At 58.2% G+C, this 18758-nt stretch overlaps 1 protein-coding gene across 1 annotated transcript in view; it reads left to right on the top strand.

Moving 5' to 3' along the window:
- Nucleotides 1-1839: 1839 nt before the first annotated feature.
- Nucleotides 1840-18758, top strand: part of SYNPO (synaptopodin) — a 47829-nt gene continuing 30910 nt past the window's right edge. Inside the window, exons 1-2 of the mRNA XM_062188836.1 lie at nt 1840-1921; nt 17570-18145. Of these exons, the coding sequence (XP_062044820.1) occupies nt 17752-18145 (394 nt within the window). The 5' untranslated portion in view covers nt 1840-1921; nt 17570-17751. The remainder of the gene's footprint in view (nt 1922-17569; nt 18146-18758) is intronic.

Raw genomic sequence — 18758 nt, 5'->3', positions numbered from 1 at the left:
ACCCATTCACAGTGAAATTCCAGACAGGGAAATCACCGAGCGCCGGGTGAAGCCCCTACATCCTCTCCGTCACATAACCGCCACAGGTCAGAGAGACGGTTCTTTCCACTTCCCCGAGGGGAAGGAGAAGGCACCTCTCACAGCTGTTAGCTGCAGGGCAAGGCCACGAAGTCCCCCTCTAGCTCCTTGGTCAATGCCGCTTTCCCATGGAGGGCGTGGGGGTGCTCTGCCTGGCAGGGGGCCCAGGAGAGCCAGGACCAGGAGATGTAGAGCCGTGCAGGGGGCATGTGGTGCCCGGCAGTCTGGGAGCAGGGCTGGGGCCAGGCGGTGAGTGAGTCCCAGGAGGGTTGGCAGCACTGGCTCTGGAGTCAGGTAACCCTGGCTGGGCAGGCTCAGCCCCACTGCTCACCACCACCACAGCCAGGGGCTCATGGGCAGCACCCCGAGCCTCAGTTGCTCACGAATGGGCAGAGCTGTGTTACCTGATGCAAGGTGCATGGGTGCAGAGGGCCCGAGCAGACAGCAGGAGTGGCAGTGTCAGGGCGAGGCAGGGGCGTGGCCACGGCAGGGACTCCATCAATGTCGCTCTAGCCGGGGGTTTGCCTGTATTATTGGCACTTTCTAAACATCAGGCACCGTGCTAACAACGTCACTAAATGCATGGCTACAAAGTCAGGGAGCAGAGGCTGGATTGTGGTGGGAGAGGGCCTGAAGCCACCCCTGGGGAGTGACAAGGAAGCACTGATTGTCACCTGTGCAGACCAGGGGGCCGGCCCTGCCTGGAGAAAGGCTCAGCACCACAGCCCTGCCAGCAAGCCCAGGCTCCCAAGATCCGAGCACCAGGCTCTGATCTGCCAACAGCTTGCTGTGTGCCTTTAGCTTGAGGCCTGGCCTTCTCTGGGCCTCTGTTTTTGTTCCCAGAGAGCAGACGGAGGGCACAAGGGGACGGGAGTTGAGCTGTCAGGGAGGAAGGCACCTGCACCTGAGGCCTCCAGGCCTGTTGGGATCTGCCGGCCTGAAGGGGATTTCCTGGGGCCGGCCCAGTTCCCAGCCCTGCTGACGTAGGCGCTGCTGGATGGATGCCCAGAGGTGGGGGGGGGGGGTGCCCAGAGCGGTGCTCCAGTGGGAACGGCAGGCGGGCGCCGTCCCAGCCCACACGCAGGCCCTCCCTCTGCAGCCCTGGGGTCTCCCCCGCTGCCCCTGAGCTGGGGAAGTGGAGGCTCCCTCCTGTTGAAAGAAGAAGGCACGGCCCCTTAATCCAAGATCCTGATTTGCTGTGTGACCTGAGGCAAGTCCCTGCCCCTTTCTGGGCCCTGGGCCCTGTCTCTGCCCGGACACTCTGGGACCCCATGGGGAGGTGTGGTCCTGGGAAAGGAAGCTGGACTGGGGGCTGAATTCTAGGGGCTTTGCTTCCCAGGGTAGAGCAGCAGGCGGAGGGGTGGGCGGGGGTAGGGTGCGCGGAGCCCCAAGGCCTCCAGGTGGCTCCCCGAGAGGGCAGGACGAGCCTGAGGCGCTGGAGACATATTTATTTGCAAGCGTCCTGTGTCGCTGGGGGCTTTTTCATCGGGTTTTGCAAGGCGCCAGGAGTCAGCACTCGGCATGTGTGTGTTTGCTGAGCAGAACATGGGCTGTATTTATTCATCCTTTAGCCCGAGCCCTTAAAAATATAGACGGCTAATGTCTTCAGTATGTATGAAATATCCCATATGCTCCGAGACAAAGGGGCTCTGTTATTAAAGTTTCATTTCCACAGCCCCCTCCCCTCCCTCCGCCCGCCCCCCTGACACCCTGCCCTCCTCCCATCCCGCTCAGCCTGCTCCAGACAGAGCAGTGAGGAGGCAGGCGGGCAGGCGGCGGGCAGCCGAGGACCGAGACGGGCACAGTGGGTCCCCGCGCCACTGGGTGCTGTGGCCGGCTCCAGGTGAGGGAGGGGGTGCCGCAGGGAAGCCGAGAGGGTCTTGCAGAGGAGGGGGGCCTCTGGGGTCCCCGGGATGGCCAATGGGGCGCGAGGGCCGAGGTGGCCCCTCTTGTGGGCGCCTGTGGGACCGGGTCCCTGGCAGGGCCGTGCTGTCTGGGACGGAAATGCCCGCTCTGTTGCTAACTGAAACCACATGTGTCCCCCAGGCAGCCGGGCAGGGATGCCGCCAAGCCTGGGGCTTGGGACGCGGGAGGAAGGACACAGCCGAGTCCTGTGCAGTGTGCCCTGGGTGGGGGGTGGGGTATGGGGCTGCCGGAGGGTGGGGGTGGTCTTGGGGTCGCTTGCAGCTGCTCTAATGCAAGTGTGTCAAGGTGGGGGTGAAGGTCTGGTCTGCGTGTGCGCACACGAGCCCGCCTGCCGGTCAGTGCAGTGTCCACAGCGGTCCCCCTCTTGGCTCCTGGGAGCTGAGTCCCGGGCATTCCTGTGTGCCTGGGAGCCTGCCTGCTGCCTCCTGGGGGTGTCCTTGGGCAGGGGGATGCCTCCGAGTGGGTGGCAGTCCTAACCGTGTGGCGACTCCCCTGGGCCCCCTTCCTCTCCCTCTGTTTTCCTGCAGCCCCGTCGCTGTCGCTGCACCTGCACTGCCTCTGCCCATTTCCCGGGGGAGAAGCTGTGTCAGGGAGGTCACCTCGGTGAGCTTGGTGTCCAGACCCTAGCCCTGAAAGGTGGGAAAGTCAAGGCCAAGTGAGAGGGCAGTTTGCCCAGGGCATCAGGGACCAGAGGTCTGGGGACTCCTAGGATCCTGGGGCACCCCCAAAGCTCAGGTGGCCTGCATCCTGGGTCGCCTTTCTCTGCAAAGCCAGCCCTGTTGCAGGGCGAGCTCTGGATTTGGGGATGGCTGTGTCCTGCTCTGCCATGGATGCTGGACAGATCGCCCGGCTCCGCCTCACCTTCCCTTCCCCTGAGGTGGCAGGGCAGGCACAGCAGTGTGTCCTGGGGCGTGGGGTGCACATTTCCCATGCAGTGGGACCCCGCGGGCTGTGGGTTTTAACAAGGAGTATGTGTTATTTTTGCCTGCATTTGGGAACCAATATATAACTAGCATATCAACCTGGGGAGCAGATTTAAATAAAAGTGTAATTTACCTGAATGAATGAACACTGGGGACCAGGGCACGACCCCTGGGGCCTGTCCCTTTGGGCTGCCGCCAAAGTGCCCCTGCGTATGTCGCTTCTGGCTGTCTGGGACGCGACCATGTGACCTGCTATGTAGAGTATCATCTGGCCCCACAGATTGGGAGCCTTGTAATCCCACGACTACAGAGGGCAAAGCCCAGTTGCCACCTTGTTGTATGCTGTGTGCACCATGTGGGAGGGGCTGGTGATGGATGGCCGGAGCTGGGAAAAAATGGGGGTGCGTACCCAAGGTCGAAGGCAGGGGCTCCGGGAAAGAGATTGCTCCCCACCCGACACTTTCAAGTGCTATGTCCGGCCTCAGGCTTGCTCTGAATCACCGGGGTGGGTGGGTCAGCTTGAGGCCGCCCTCGCCTTGGCCCTTCCTGTCATTCTGTCCTGGCTCCCGAGCTGTTCGCTGCGTGCAGTGTGTCTGCCAACCTGGGGCTGGCCTGGGAGAAGGGCACTGAGAGGGGTGGGATGTGTGGGTGTGCCCCTGACAGGGCTCCCCCAGTCACTTCTCCAGGCTTGGAAGCTGCCCCCCAACCCTGTACACTTGGCTTGGCGTGGTTCTTCCTGGGGCCAGGCGCTCCTTGTCTGTGCGTCTTTTCTGGCCACGCAGCCTCCCCAGCAGCCCTTCAGGAGCAGAAAGTGCGGCTCCCAGGCCGTCCTCTTGTCTCATCCTGCCCTAGGCAGAGGGCACCACACTTTGGCTCGAGGACGTGGACAGCATCCTCAAGTGGGAATGACCTCATGGCCCCTACCTGGGGGCAGCAGCAGGTGCAGGGGCAGGAGCCCAGGGCTGGTCCGCCCCAGTGCTGCCGCGTACGTGCTGTGTGGCCCTGGACGAACTCCTTGCCTTCCGTGGCCATCCTCCACCCCGCTCCAGGAGGCACTGGCCTTGCTGGAGCTGCAGTGACTGGAGCTCTGGGATGCGCACTGTGAGTGCTGGAGTTGGGCTCCTGGGAACGGGGGTGGGGAGCACGTGGAGTCATGCACACTCCTGGGGCCTGGCTCCCTTGGGGCTTTGGCAGCTGCTTCAAACCCCGAGGAAGCAGCTGGCTGGGGTCAGGGCACACTCGCTGCCTGCGGAACTTACACATTCGGATGAGCCTTGGGTGGCCTTGCGAGTCCCGCTGAACTGCTAGAGCTGCACCCAAGGCCAAGGGCGGACAGAGCCCTGCTCCATGAAGCCCTGGCAGCTCTGCGGTCATCCTCACAGAGAGGTCCGCCTGACCAGGGAACAGGAGGTAGCCTTGCTCGTGTGGAAGAGCAGCTCTGTCGCGAGAGACTGTCATTCAGAAAATGAAACCGCTCCCATCACCAAGGTCGTGGTGGGCTCAGGAATGGGGTCGAGCTGGAGGCAGAGGCTCAGCTTAGCTTTCCCACACACGGTGGTGCCCCGGGTTCTCCACCGCCTTGGCTCTCCGCCTGATTTCTTTCTCCTGGCTTTGGTAGGGACAGAGTGTGGAATCGGTTCGTCTACCTACAGAGCCACACCCTGTGCACTGGAGACGGAGTTAACCTCAGGAAAAGGAAAACTGAAGCTTGCTATTGGGGTAGGAAAAAAGGAGCCAAAGCAAACAGAAGGTGAGCTCGGGCTCGGCTCCTGCAGCAGCTGCGGGAAGCGGCCAGGCCACCGTGCCTCTCTGCGCTCCACGCTCCTGATCTGTAAAATGGGTTGTCATGGAGACTCACGAGGCGATGGTTCCAGCGGGCCCTGGTCCACCTGCAGTGGCCCTGGATGAATAGTAGCTCAAAGGGATGAGGTCTGCTGATGATCCTGCCAATTTAAGGAGGGGGTGTCCTCCTCATTTACGGGGGGAGAGAGAGATCCCGGCCAAGGAGATGAGGAGAGCACCAACGCTGCCCGGCCAGTTCCACGCTCAGCCCTGCCTGCGCTGCCTGTCAAGCCGGGCACCGAACCTTGGCATCTCTGTATCCTCATCTGCACGAGGGGTTGAGGTGGTACCTACCTCACAGGGTGGCTGTGTTGCACTGGATGTGCCGGGCACGTAGCAGGTGCTCATGAAGACTGTGCTGGCTGCTCTCCTGCCAGCATCCATCTAGCCCTCACTCAGAGCTGCAGACTTTGCAAGCAGTGGGGCCAGGGAGCCTGAGGCTCTCTGAGCCCTGGTGGAGCTCCCTGCCAGGGGCTGGTCTCAAATCTCCACCCGTCGGAGATGTTCTGTCTGGAGTCTCCTGGGATGGTGGGAGGTGGGTGACGAGGCTCTTTGCCACTGCGAGCGGGAAATGTGGGGTGACTTCATCCCTGGAGGGTAGTTAGAGGCAAGAGGCCACTGAGGCCCCAAGAGGGGGAGGGCCTGCGCAGGGTCAGCGTGGCGATGAGACAGGGTTGACGGGCTGCAGGTGAGACCGGGAGGAGAGGGCCGCGTCACCCCCCACACACACACAGGGCCTCCCTCCCAGCCCGCCTGGAGCAGGAATGGGTTAAAAGGGAACCGGAAAGGAGAGGAAGAAAGCAAACAGTCGGGCGCAAAGCCCTGCACTCCCAGCTCACTGGGGAGGGTTGGTGTGGCTCAGCCTCTCCCAGCCATCTGTAGACAGCCGCCAGCGTCCCCGCCACACGCACTCACACGTGCAAGCACAGATACGGGCACAGGCGCACACAGGTCCAGACATGAGTGCACGGCTACACACAGGCACACACACGTACCCAGAGACGTGCACATACATACATACACACATGTAGTCACACAGAGAAACACTCGTGCACGGGCACGTGCACACTCAGACACACATGCAAATATAGATGTACAAAGACATGCATATGTAGAAGACACATACATGTACAAGGACACACTCAGACACACACAGACCAGCACATGGCTGCAGATACACAGATATACACATGGACTCACAAAGATGTGCACACACTCACACACACACAGCAGCGACACGGGAGTCCCAAGCCAGAGAGCAGGTGCTAAGAGGCAGGTTTCATGGCTCCTCCCTCCCCGTGTCGAGAACTTCCCGCAGGCTGGCTCTGCCCCTGCACCCAGGCTGCGCTCCGGCGCCTTACTCACGCTAACGGCGTGAACCCTCACAAGCACCTCTGAGGTGCCCCTGCCATTAGCCCTGTGAAACGTGAGGTCAGGGAGGGGAGGTCACTGGCTCGGGGTCACACAGCTGTGGAGCGGCCACTCCAGAGCAGGCCGCCACTCCCGACATGGTCTCCTCTGAGGGTCCTAGTTCCCGCCCCGGGGCTGTCTGAAGCAGCCGCTTGGGCATGATTCTCCCGGCCCTGGGAGGGGGGTGAGCTGCCCCAGGCCCTGAGATGCACGGAGCAGGGCAGAATGTCCGTGTGCTGTGCCGGGGAGGGGGGCGCTCAGCACTCTCCTATCCTCTTTCAGTCTCCTCTGCTGTCACCTCCTTCCCCCACCTGTCCCATCACCATCACAAAACTCCCTCCATCTTCCAGCCCTGCCCAGCCAGCCGGAGCCTGTGTCCTGAGCCTCCTTAACAACAGCTTTGGGGACCAGTTGACAAATATAGTCCCCTGCAGTATCTTATTGTGTCCTAGGTGTGTGGTGGGGGAGGCGTCATCCTAGTCCTTGAATAGCCTTGGGTCATGGCTGTGCCCCTGACAGTCCTTGCCCGCTGGGGTCCAGACTTATTAAAATCCTATTGGGTCAAATGCAAGTCGCACAAACATAGGATGTGGGAGATAATGGCACACAAGTGGCAGTTGTACAGCAATGTCTTTTTTTATTATTATTATTATTTGACAGAGTTAGACAGTGAGAGAGAAAGACAGAGAGAAAGGTCTTCCCTCCGTTGGTTCACCCCCCAAATGGCCGCCACGGCCAGTACTGCGCCAATCCGAAGCCAGGAGCCAGGTGCTTCTTCCCGGTCTCCCTCATGGGTGCAGGGGCCCAGGCACTTGGGCCATCTTCCACAGCAGAGAGCTGGACTGGAAGAGGAGCAACCAGGACTAGAACCCAGTGCCCATATGGGATGCCGGCACCGCAGGTGGAGGCTTAACCAAGTGAGCCACGGCGCCGGCCCCAAGCGACGTCTTTGAAGACCACAAACATAAGGAGATGCAGCAGGGATTCATTACGGAAAGCAAAACAAAGCCAAAAACCCCGAAGCTGATATCAGGTTGTATTAATAAAGGTAGAAGGTGCAGAATGAGGGAGGTGATGGTTTTGCACTGCTCTGTGCTCATGTGGTTTTTCTGGAATGTGTGACCAGTTCCCTCTTGAGCGAGGGGACTGAAGCAGAGGAGGGTGAACGGAATGGGAAGGGGGACTGAAGGTCTTTCCTGAAGGGGAGTAATAGCAAAGAGGCGAGGCTGGTTCCGTGCATCCCAGAGGGCAGGATTGAAGTCCGTGGGGCGGTAGTGAGGGGCAAGCTCCCAGAGGCGGTCTCATCTCTGTAGGAAGTATAAAGAAAGGAGGAATGGGCCATGGCTGCTGGAGATGCCCAGGCTGAGGCCGGGCGCCCTGGGAAAGTGGACTCACTGATTCGGTGGGGACATAACTTCCCTCCCAGCCCCACCCCATTTCCAAGTCCAGGGGAATGTCTGGTCCCCACATGTGTTCAAACTCTGCTTGCTGAATGAATGAATGAATGAATGAAAGCGTCGCGAGCAACCGGCATGGTGCAGCTCACACAGAACTAAAATAACCACCGAGCCCTCCCGAGCCCATCCCTGGGGGCTCCTACATCATCTCATCCCATCCCGGCAGCAGTGTCTAGGCGGAGGGGCGGTCCTTGGCCCTACAGATGGGGACGTTGAGGCTAAGAGGGTAAGCAGCTCCTCACAGCGTCACCCCCCACGTTGTAACAGCCACTCGAGCCCCTGCCTCTTGTCCTTCCATCCATGCTAGCATCACTGGAGGCAGGAGCCGCCCCTGCTGTCCCGTGTCCTCCCCGGGGTCCTGCTCGATGCCAGCCCAGGGGCACCTCCTGTTGGATCATCTGAGAACCGGGGAAGGGAGAGGAGCAGGAGGAGCGCGTGGGAGGATCAGCGGAGGACGCGGAGCCAGGCGTAGACAGGGCTGGCAGCGTCTTCAGCGTCTTCAGCGGCTCTTTCCTCCAACCCCCTCATTTGCATTCAGCGCTTGGACTCCCTCCCGAGAAGCCTCGGGGAGTTCCCCAGGCTCTCCTTGTTCACCACCAGTGATGGGGAGCTCAGTACCTATTGAGTACCAGTACCTATGCTCGCTCTCTCTCTGAATGCACACGGCACCACAGAGGAGGGAGGTACGGTGGCTACCCTGGTTTTACTGATCAGGAAATGGGGCACAGACCGTCCTGCAGCATGCCCAGGGTCGCACAGGTGCTAAGCGACGGGTCGCAGAGCACGACGGGGTCTGCAGTGGTGGCAGCAGGGGCCGTGCCCTGCCGTCCTCTGGGCCAGCACTGTTTGTGGGAACAGAATGCGAGCACACAGGCAGTTCCAATTTTCCTAGCAGCCACACTGAAAAAGCAAAGAGAAACAGGTGGCACAAGGAAGCTCATGAAATCAATTTTAATAATGCCTTTATTTAAACCCCAGAGAACAGATTGTAACGTGTAATCAACGTAGCACGTGGCACTGCGAGACCTTTTCCATTCTTTGTTCAGGGCCATGTGCTGGGAACTGGGGGTGGACACTCCATCCTCACGGTGGGCCCCTTTGCACCAGGCACACGCCAGTGCTCAGGGGCATGTAGGACCAGTGGCTGCCATATTGCACGGTGGGGTTCTCCATCACACTGCATGCAAGGTGCTCGTGCCTAGGAAGAGCCCCCCTCCCCAAATGTCAGCCCGTTGTAGGGTTATTTTTATCACTGGCTGTGGTTCTTGTTGGACCATGGAGAAGCTGGGCTGAGGCCCCAGGCCTTTGGCACGCACCATGCCCTGATGTCGCTATTCTTAACCTCAGTTCTCCAAGCCAGGAGCTTGGTGTCTCCCAGGCTGAGCCAACTTTGTGAACCTTTGGCCTGCGGGGCGAGAAGCACCAGCTCGATTCTCTGGAGGGAGGGAGCGGAGGCTGGGCGGAGCCCATCCAGCTCCCTGGCTGGCCAGCTGGGTAGCACACCAAGGATGGCCTCGGTGGGGTCTCTGAGTCTGTGGTCTGTCTGCTCAGGAGCGCACGCCACAAGGTTGAGGGTAGGGGCTGCTCACTTTGGTTCCTGCGTGCATGAGGCCTCTAGGCAGGAAAAGCAGTCACAGCCCAGCACTCCCAGTATAGTTTTTCCCTGTGAAACCCCATGAGTTAAGAAATGGGACAGTGAGGAGGGTTCTGCCCTTCTCTGCGGTGCCTGGACAGCAGCCAAGGGGTTGCAAAGAGCCAGAGGCTCCCAATCCTGGGTGCCTCTGGAAACCCCCGGGAGGCATGGACATGTGCTGACGCCCAGGCCCCGGCCCCTGGAGGTTGTGATTTCATTTGTCTCAGGTGTGGCCCTGGTTCCAGAACGTGTGAGAGACCCCCAGGTGATTCTAACATTCAAACAGGCCCCGGGAACGCTGTGTTAGCCCTTGGCAGGTGGGTGGGGGTAGGCACGAGCTCCCTTAGCCCTCACTGCCGCCACAGCCCACGTGTGGCTCGGGTTCCCACTTTACAGACGGAGAAATAGAGGCTGGTGGAGGTAAAGGAACAGGAAAGGGGCGCAGTTCCTCCTCGCCCTGTTTCAGCCAGCAGTGTGCTGGTAAGTGCTTAACCACTGGCTCTCCAGCGGGGGAAGCCTTGATTGGCAGCGTCCGCCCATTTCCATGGTGTCGCTACTCCCACTGGGGCCCATGGCAAGCTCCAACTATGTCGTGGGAGCAGAGCTGGGAAGGGCTTTGCGTGGGCGTGACGTGGCGTGTGCACACGGCTGACCACTGTTGGGGGGGAGAGGCGGTCCTACTGAGTGGGAGGGAGAAGTGCTCTGGCATTTGCGCGAGTGTTAGTCCTGTGGCCTGCGTGAGAACTCCAGTGTACAGGACAGATAGAAAGCAGTATGTTGTCGGCGTCAGGCGTCAGGTTATATAACTTGGGTCGTAGTGTCCTGGGCTTGTTCTCACGGGGCTGTCCCACTGTGGGCCCTTAGGTCAGGGCATGGGGTTGAGGGGTGAGGATGGGAGGTGGGTGGCCATGAAGGGCAGCCTTGACCCTCCCCGTCTGGGTGTCCCTGTTCTCCTGTGGCTGGGAGGAGACGGACCTGCATGCAGGACCCCTGGGCGTGATCTTCCAGGCCGGCCTCGGCCAAGGCGCACCACCCACCCGACCCCGAGCAGCCTTGGTCCTTATTTATAGCTGTGACTTCAGTCTCTCCAGCTCCACTAAAGCTGGCTCCCTGGCCCATATATTTATAAACCCGGTGGGGCAGAAATAGATGTGACGCGCAGGGGCCTTGGCTGATTCTGCGAGCAGGCTGCAGGCAGCAAGTGCCTGTGCTGTGGGCTCGCATCTCCCAGAGCCCTGGACGTGGGGTACCACATGCAACCCAGGGCTGGAGGGGGGTTTGAGATCCTCCTGAGCCCAGTCCTGGGATTGTGTGGTCCCACGATCAGGGGGTATATGGCCAAGGTTACAGAGGGCATGGCAGGGCCAGGACGAAGGGTTGTTTGCTCTGTGTGAAATGGCTTCTCCCAGGATCCTTGGGGATGCTCCAGTGACTGCCCCAGGTCTCAGGCACCTATTAGGTCACAGGGTGGTCCTTTATCTACTCTGGGACCATGGGAAGAGACTCACCTTCCAAAGCCTGTGTTTTCTTATCTGTTCACTGGGGATAGTAGTCAGTGTCGGCCTCTTTAATGCTGTTGAGAAGAATGAGCAAGATCATAATTGACATCGTGTGCCAATACACTGTGCAGGACACAGTAAAGTCCAATAAACGGTAGCCCTTGTTCTTTTTTTTTTTTTTTTTTTTACAAAAAGATATATGTATTTATTTGAAAGGCAGAGTGATAGTGATAGAGATGGGGTGAAGAGGTGGGGAGAGAGAGAGCAAGCTTCCATTCGCCGGTTCACTCTCCAAATGTCTGCAGGGACTTGAGCTGGGCCAGGCCAAAGCCAGGAGCCTGGAAGTTCCATCTGCGTCTCCCGCGTGAGTGATAGGGGCCCAAGTACTTGGGCCATCCTCTGCAGCTTTCCCAGATGCATTAGCATTAGATTGGAAGGGGAGCAGCTGGCACTGGAAGCAGTACTCCCGCCTGGGCTATAGGCACCACACACGGTGACTTAACCCGCTAGCTCTTAGTCTTGTTGCGCCGTCAGTCCCGCTCCACAGAAGGACACTTCTACAGACAGTAGCTGCGTCATACTGGGTATTGCACAGGGTGCCTGATTTAACCTCCACAACAACCAGATGACATCATCGTTATTATTATTCTCGAACTCGGTGTGTATCATATGTTTTGCATTCAGAATGCCCTATCAACTAGTGAACTTGGAAAAGAATGTTCTGGAAGAAATAAGGCTAATATGTGAAATCATGTTTCTATACAGCATTATAGAAAGTCATTCTAAGCGGTAGATGGGTTCACAGTGGAACAGGAAGGCTCTAAAATGGGGAACAATGGCAACTATCAGAATATTAGCCTAAGAAAGCTCTCACCAGGGTCAGGCACTGTGGCACAGGGGGTTAAGCCTCAGCCTGTGACACCAGCATCCTGTCTGAGCACTGGTTTGAGTCCTGGCTACTCTGCTTCTGGTCCAGCTCCCTGCTATCATGCCTGGGAGGCAGCAGGTGATGGCCCAGGTACTTAGGCTCCTACCACTCTCGTGGGAGACCTGTATAGAGTTCCTGGGCTCCTGGCTTTGGCCATTGCGGCCATTTGGGGGGTGAACCAGAGGACGGAAGATCTCATTTCTCTCTTTATCTCTGTTTCTGTCTCTCCATTCTCTCTCTCCCTCTCTCCCTCTCCCCTCTCCCTTTAAAACTCTGTCTTTCAAATCTATAAAATAAATCTTTAGAAAGAAAGACTCCCAGGCACCTGCAGGGCTTATGTTTCTGGGTTTGCCACCTCGTGTTGATTTTATGTTTTTTAGAATCGCATATGGGAATTTAACATGACAGTAAACTTGAAATGCACATACTATACAAAGCAGAGTGGCATCTGTCAAGGTTTTTCGTACGATTACCACTGTTTTCTCTGTCTTGGTGATACAGCGCCCTGGCCCCTGCTGCCCGGTTATTTTTCCATTGCATTTGGCACTGCTGGCATACTTTGTGATTTATTTATCATCTGTCTACTCCAGTCGACACGCGAGCTTCCTGTGGGCAGGATTTCGCTCTCTTTTGTTCCCTGTGTACTGGCAGCCCTTAAAATAGCACATAGCAGGCGTTCAGTGAATCCTTGCAGAGGGCACGAGTGGGTACACAAATGACCCAGTCTCCGTTCTCCCACGGGGGCCCCTGGAACTGAGTGAGCTGAAGGGATGCGACCCGAGTCACCCGGCTATTGTGAGGCCTGAGACCTGGCTGACGCTCAGCTCCCCCGAGACCACCCAGCATGCCCGCCTGTGACTGCTCCCCAGCCCCTCGCAGCTCCCTGTGCCCATCCTGCTCCTTCCTGATCTCCAGCAGCTTCACATCAGAGACAGCACCAGCTCCTTCTGCCCCCGGAGCTGGGTGGGAATGAGGAGAATGGAGGAGAGGTCCGAGCAGGCTGGGCAGCCAGGACAGCGGAAGCCAAAGGCTAGTGAGGCTGAAGGCCAGGATCTGCCAGTCTGTCCTACAGGACTGAGGGAGGGCGGCCGGCACGGGGCCACTCCTCTACCTCCCTCTGGGGCTGACTCTGCCCGCTGGAAAACAGCAGGACCAGGCCCATCGGAGAGGATTCAGGGCAGCCTCCCGCCGCTCCCGCAGCCACTCCACTCCAGGTCTTTTTCAGCTGGGGAAAGGCTTGGGATTCCCCCACGTTGGAGCCATAGGGCAGGAACCCCCCTGCCTTGGCTCCCGTCCCTTCCGTGGGAGGGAAACACGATAGCAGGAAGTTATTCTCAGCTCAGCGTTTGAGGACCTCGCAATTTCTCTTCCTAGTAGCAGAGAGAACATGGCTTTGGCCTCCCAATGCTGAGGGCGCGGCCAAGCAGGGCAGGTGTGCAGGTGCAGCCCGAGCTGTGTGCTCAGTTGTGCCCTTGGTCATTGGTCCCCTTGGTTGTTTCACTTCTGAGCGCCTCCTTCCCTCCTTCAGTCCTTCCCTCCTCCCATCCTCTCCTTCCTTCATTCATCCGTCCATCTGTTCAGTCGCTGCTAACATCACCGAGAGGGGTGGATAAGAACGTGATTGGAACCTGACGATCATGAACCCTGACTCAGCCACTTGCTGTGGGAGCTCGGCAAGTCACGGAAGCTCAATTTCCTTATCTGTGGAATGGGGATAATAATAGTGCCTTCCTGGCAGGGCTATGATCAGGATCAAATGAGTGGAGGCGCAGTGAAGTGTCGGGAATAGCACCTGACATCATAAACACTTCATCAACTCCAGCTATTATCATTGTTACTGTTTCATGTGCCTGGCACTGGGCCAGGTGCTGAGGAAATGGCTCCAAACATCGCTTCTGCAGGGATCCTGCATGCCAGCCCTGGTTTCGGCCCCCTATGTTCTGCTCTGGCCATCCCCACAGGCCTGCGGGGCTGCTCCCGATGGCGTCTCTCCGGCCAGCGGAGAGCCCGGGGGTCTGTCTCATCGTGGCCCCTGCCTCTCCCAGCCTTACCTCCCTCTGCCCCTCCATACACAGCCCAGCCTCAGCCTACCCAAGTCCACATGCTCGTCCAGGTTGATCCCCAGTGGTCCTGGCTTCTCGCCTTCCCTGGGCCTGATGGAGCCTCTCCTCCCAGAAGCCTTGCGTCATCTCCCTCGGCTGAGAGTCAGGAGATCTCCCGTGGAACCTACATTTCTTTTCTTTTGTGGCCGGGTGTGATTTTGTTCTATTTTGTGAGCCGTGGGAAACCATGGAATGCACTTGAGCAAGTGAACGACACATTCAGAGTTGCACGTTGGGAAAGGGGATCCGATACCAGGGCCGGCATGGTGTTGCAGTGAGCTAAGTTGCCCCTGCGATGCTGGCCCCAAATTAGCATGCAGGTTTGAGGCGTGGTTGTTCTGTTTCCAATCTAGCTCCCTGCTAATACGTATGCTAGTTTATTTTAAAGGCAGAGTTAGAGAGCGAGAAAGAGAAGAGAAATCTTCCATCTACTGGTTCACTTCCCAAATGACCTCAATGGCTAGGGCTAGACCAGGCAGAAGCCAGAAGCCTGGAACTCCATCCAGGTCTCCCCTGTGGGTGGCAAAAGGCCCAAGCACTTGGGTCATCCTCAACTGGTTTCCCAGGCACATTGGCAGAGAGCTGGATCAGATGATTGATAGCCCCCCTCCCATTTCTGCGACTCTGCCCCCACATGCGGGCCCCTGAGCTTGTCTGAGCTGAGCACCCTTGGGGGCTGTGGGGTCCCTGGAGTCAGAGTGTGTGGCACTGAGAGCACAGGCCCCAGCAGCCTTGATTCACATCCTGCTTTACCACTCAGCCGCCGTGAGACCCTCTGGCTGCTGGAGGGGCCCCCCCAACCTCCAACCTCTCTGAGCATGCGTCCAGTTCCCAGGAAGGCCAGGCAAAGGGCTCAGTCCAGCACCCGCAGATGCTCCGTCTGCAGCAGCTACCACTACTATTGTGGGTGCCTGGGCAGGGGTGCGGTGCCAGGGCCTGGCCTGCATGGGGCCCACCCCAGCTCCCCATCTGGGTTGGGAGTGCTCCCTCCTTGGGAGGAGCCTTGGGTTGCGGTGCTCCTGCCAACCCCTCCCTCCTGGCTTGGCAGCATGAAGACAGAGCCAGCCAAAAATATTTGTGTGGGTGGCGGAAAGTTAACTTTTCCGCCTCGCTCTTCTTTCCTGGAAACCGTGGCCATGGTCAAATACAGCAAAAACAGAAGCAGGGGCGAGGCCCCCCGTGGGGAGTCAGAGCAGCCCTGCCCCCCACGCCCACTCCTACTGCCTCCTGCCATCTGGCTCCGTGGGGGTGGCATGAGGGTGGGCACTCGGAGCGCTCGGAAGCATGGATCCTGCAGTGCCAGACCCTGGTGGTCCTGTCACCGCCCTCTGACTCAACTGCACAGCAGGCACCTGCCCAGGGTCACACAGCCAATAAGGCCTCTTCAGAGTTCTGCTGGCCCTCTACAGGAGTCTAGGATTCTTTGGCATGCAAATGGCAGAGATCTGGCAGCAGCTGGCAAGGGAGCAGGCCCCGGAGAGGAACGAGGGCCTGGAGCCACCTTTTCCATATCTCTGTCCAGCATCCTCCTCAAGACCCTCGTGCCAGGCTCCACCCAGCCCTGGCACTCACTAGCTGTTGTGCCTGGGGCAAGAAGTCACTTCCCCTCTCTGGGCCTCCATCTGCTCTTCTCTGAAATGGAACGGTAATAAAGAACCCCTCTCGTGGGCTGGGAGAACTTCAGATGCAGTGGCTGCTCGGAACAGTGAGCTCCCATTCTGGCCTCCAGGGAGAAGCCTGCCTTCTCTTTCCCCATCCCCTGCCTTGGCACTGTTGCATCAGGTGCCTGGTTATCTTTCCCATCCTGACTCTAATTTGTCTCCCCCCTCACCCACCCCTGCCCCCCGGCACTTGCCCTTGAGCTGCTCCTATCTCTGCACCTGCCTGGCATAGCCCCAGAAGAGCGGCTTTGACCCAGCCTGCTGCTTTCGGGGTGCCGGACCCTGCTGGGGGAGCGGAGGTGTGACCACAGTAGCTGAGCTCAGCCCCAGCTCAGGTCGTCCATGTCCACGGACAGCCACAGTTCTCAGGGTTCTTACTGCTAGTGTGTGTCGGGGTGTACCATTTTGCCATAGGTAAGAGGCAGAGAATCCACACATCTACATCTTTAAGCCATATGCATTTCATTCCAAGGTCTCCTTCCAAGTATACCTGGCCATGGGACCCTGTTTTAAGTGCTACCTGCCAATCCTGGGGATCTCATTCCCCTCCACTGTATGCCCCTCCAGATGAGACCCAGCCTCTAACTCTGGCCGGTTCTCCAGGCCCCTAGGTGGAACTGCCCACTGTGCGTCTCCCCCAGAAATGGAAAATCTAAGTCATCTCTCTGCTCCACGGAACACCTGCTGCTTCCCATGTCTTCTCAATCTCTATTAGCAAAATCGCTGTCATCAGAGCTAGGAACCTGCTAGGCATCCTGGACCCCTCCCTCTTCCTCCACACCCACTCTCCATCTGTCTGCACGCCCAGCCAGCGCTTCCGCCCAAGCATCTCTGCCATCCACCCCTCCGTGCCTATAGGAAGCCTGCATCCCCTCTCTCTCTGGATTTTCATCATTCTTAACACTTATAAGTAATCATGCTAGGGTTGCTGTTGATCTTGATATCACTCGCAGCTCTGCCCAGCGGTTTTTAAGATTGCATGAGCCAGGGCACTCTATCTTCTTTTTCCCTCCTCTATATCCCCAGCACTTTACATGACATCTGAAATATCCCAGAAGCTTAGGAAATTTCCGTGAAAGGAAAGGCTGGCCAACACGAATGGAGTTATGGCTCAGAAACTGGACCGAGTCCTCCGCGTGCATTTTCTCATTGAATCCTCAAAACAGCACTTAGTTGGAGACCTAGGTTGAGTATCTCTTACCCAAAATGCTTGGGACCAAAAGTGTTTGAGATTTGGGAATATTTGCATGTATCCTGGGATATCTTGCAGAGGGAACCCACGTCTAACACAAAATTCACTAATGATTCACAAACACCTTATGCAAATAGCCAAAAGGTAATTTCACACAATATTTGCAATGCGTGTGTATCCTCACATGACATGCCACATGAGGTCAGGCGTGGATTTTCCGTTTTTGCTGTCATACTGGTGCTCAAAAACGTTTTCGATTTTGGAGCATCTGGATTTGGGATTAGGGACACTTATTCTGTATTACAATGCCCATTTTTCAGATGGAAAAGTGGAGGTTCAGAGACATCAAGTGGCTTTCCTGACTACCACATAGGTGGAAGAGCTGAGATTCTAACACAGACCCTGGGCTTGCTAACATACCACTGCCCCCGCTGTCTCGACCTGCCCCCCAACTTGGGGGGTCCCTGTTCCCAGACTTGCGTCTTGTGCGCCACTGTTCCCGTGATTGCTGTGGAGTATGTACCTTTGGTGCGGCCTGAGAGAATTCCTCTGAGGTGGTGCTCGGATAAGTGCTTTTAAATACTTGGTATTGTATTGAATGTGCACTGGGAGAAAAATGACTTCACACAACACACTTGTGGTTTTCCCGCAATTATTGCTTCAGATAAGTTTAAAGTAACCAAAGTAAGCTACTTAAAGTTGATTGAAGGAAAATTAGTAAGCAAATAAAGTGTTAGGTAGCATCAGGATATGGTGAAATCCTGGAATGTTGAATAACACTTCCCTGTGGAAGTGTGGCACCTGTGCCCCAAACCCCAGGCAAGTTCTCAGGGTCACTTGGCGGTAGGGGGGTTTCAGAAGTTCAGCCGGGACCGCAGTGAGCGTCTCACGTGCTGTTTCTCCCCCCCCCACATGCAGAGTGATTGCCTTGAAGACGCCGCGCGCGCATACATCCGAGACAGGTGGGGAAGCACTCACTTTCCCAGCTGGAGCTCACCTGACTGCGAACCAGCGGACGGAGGTGAAGGGGCAGAGAGGCAGAGGAGGCCTCCAGGAGGAGGCCCAGGAGCTCCTCCGCATCTCTAAGGAGAGGCCGCGCCATGCTGGACCCCCACCTCCCACCTCCGCCCCTCGGGCCCACGGAAGCGAGGCCTACCCCCTGTGCCTTCCGGATCCCGGATGGGAGCTACAGGTGTCTGGCTCTGGAGGCCGAGGAGAGCAGCGGTGAGGAGGGCCTGCTGGGAGATGCAGGGCTCACGGACCCGGAGGAGGAGGAGGCGGCGGCCGGCAGCAGTGGGGACTGCCGAGCTGCCCAAGGGGCGCCACAGCTACCCAGCGCCCTGAGCATCCAGCTGCCCAGCTGCTCCAGGGAGCCGCAAGGAGGGCCCCGGTGTGACGACAGGGGCAGCCGGGACTGGAACGTGGTGAAGGCCCGGAAGGTGATGACAAACAGCTCCAGCCCTGGCCCTGGGCCCAGGGTGGCCCCGAAACCAGGTGAGCTTGTATCCATTCTCCCCTAGCCTGTCGGAGTCTCGGGGGTACCCCAGAGCCTTCACACTGGGGCTTCTGCGATCGAAAGCAGCCATCATGGTCCCCTGGGCACGCCCAGGTGAATAGCTGGGGTGAGACAGGAGAGGCAGGGAGACTGCTCCCAGCTGTGCCGTGGCTGCCAGGGAGGGGCTGTGAGCTGGCTCCGAGGAAAGCCGCTGTATCTTCCCAGGTTAACAAAGAGGCCATCTCTCGTTCTCATCTGCGCTTCAGTCGTTGGTGGTAACGAGTGACCGAACAACTGATGGGGTGGCATGCTCTCCCATAGAACATGGGGCACAGTGCTGGACAAAAAAGACCCAGCCACTGCCCCGGGGAGCTGACCAGGTAGAGTGAAGCCTTCCATCCAAGTCCACCTGCACACGTTACAGGTGGGGCAAACGAGATCCAGCGTGAGGAAGAGACTGGCTCCAGGTCACTCTGCATGGCGGGGGCCGGGCTGGCCCCAGTTTAGAGATGGCAAAGGCAGAGCTCATGTCGCGGGGGCTGCTGTGAGCGCCGACGCCAGCGTGTGTGTGTGGGGGGGGGGGGTGGCTGGGGGAGAGCTCCTGCGCCGCCC

This window comes from Lepus europaeus, chromosome 4, assembly GCF_033115175.1.
Source record: "Lepus europaeus isolate LE1 chromosome 4, mLepTim1.pri, whole genome shotgun sequence".
Taxonomy (NCBI): domain Eukaryota; kingdom Metazoa; phylum Chordata; class Mammalia; order Lagomorpha; family Leporidae; genus Lepus; species Lepus europaeus.
Note: the sequence above shows the minus strand (reverse complement) of the source record. Positions and strands in the feature narration are given on the sequence as shown.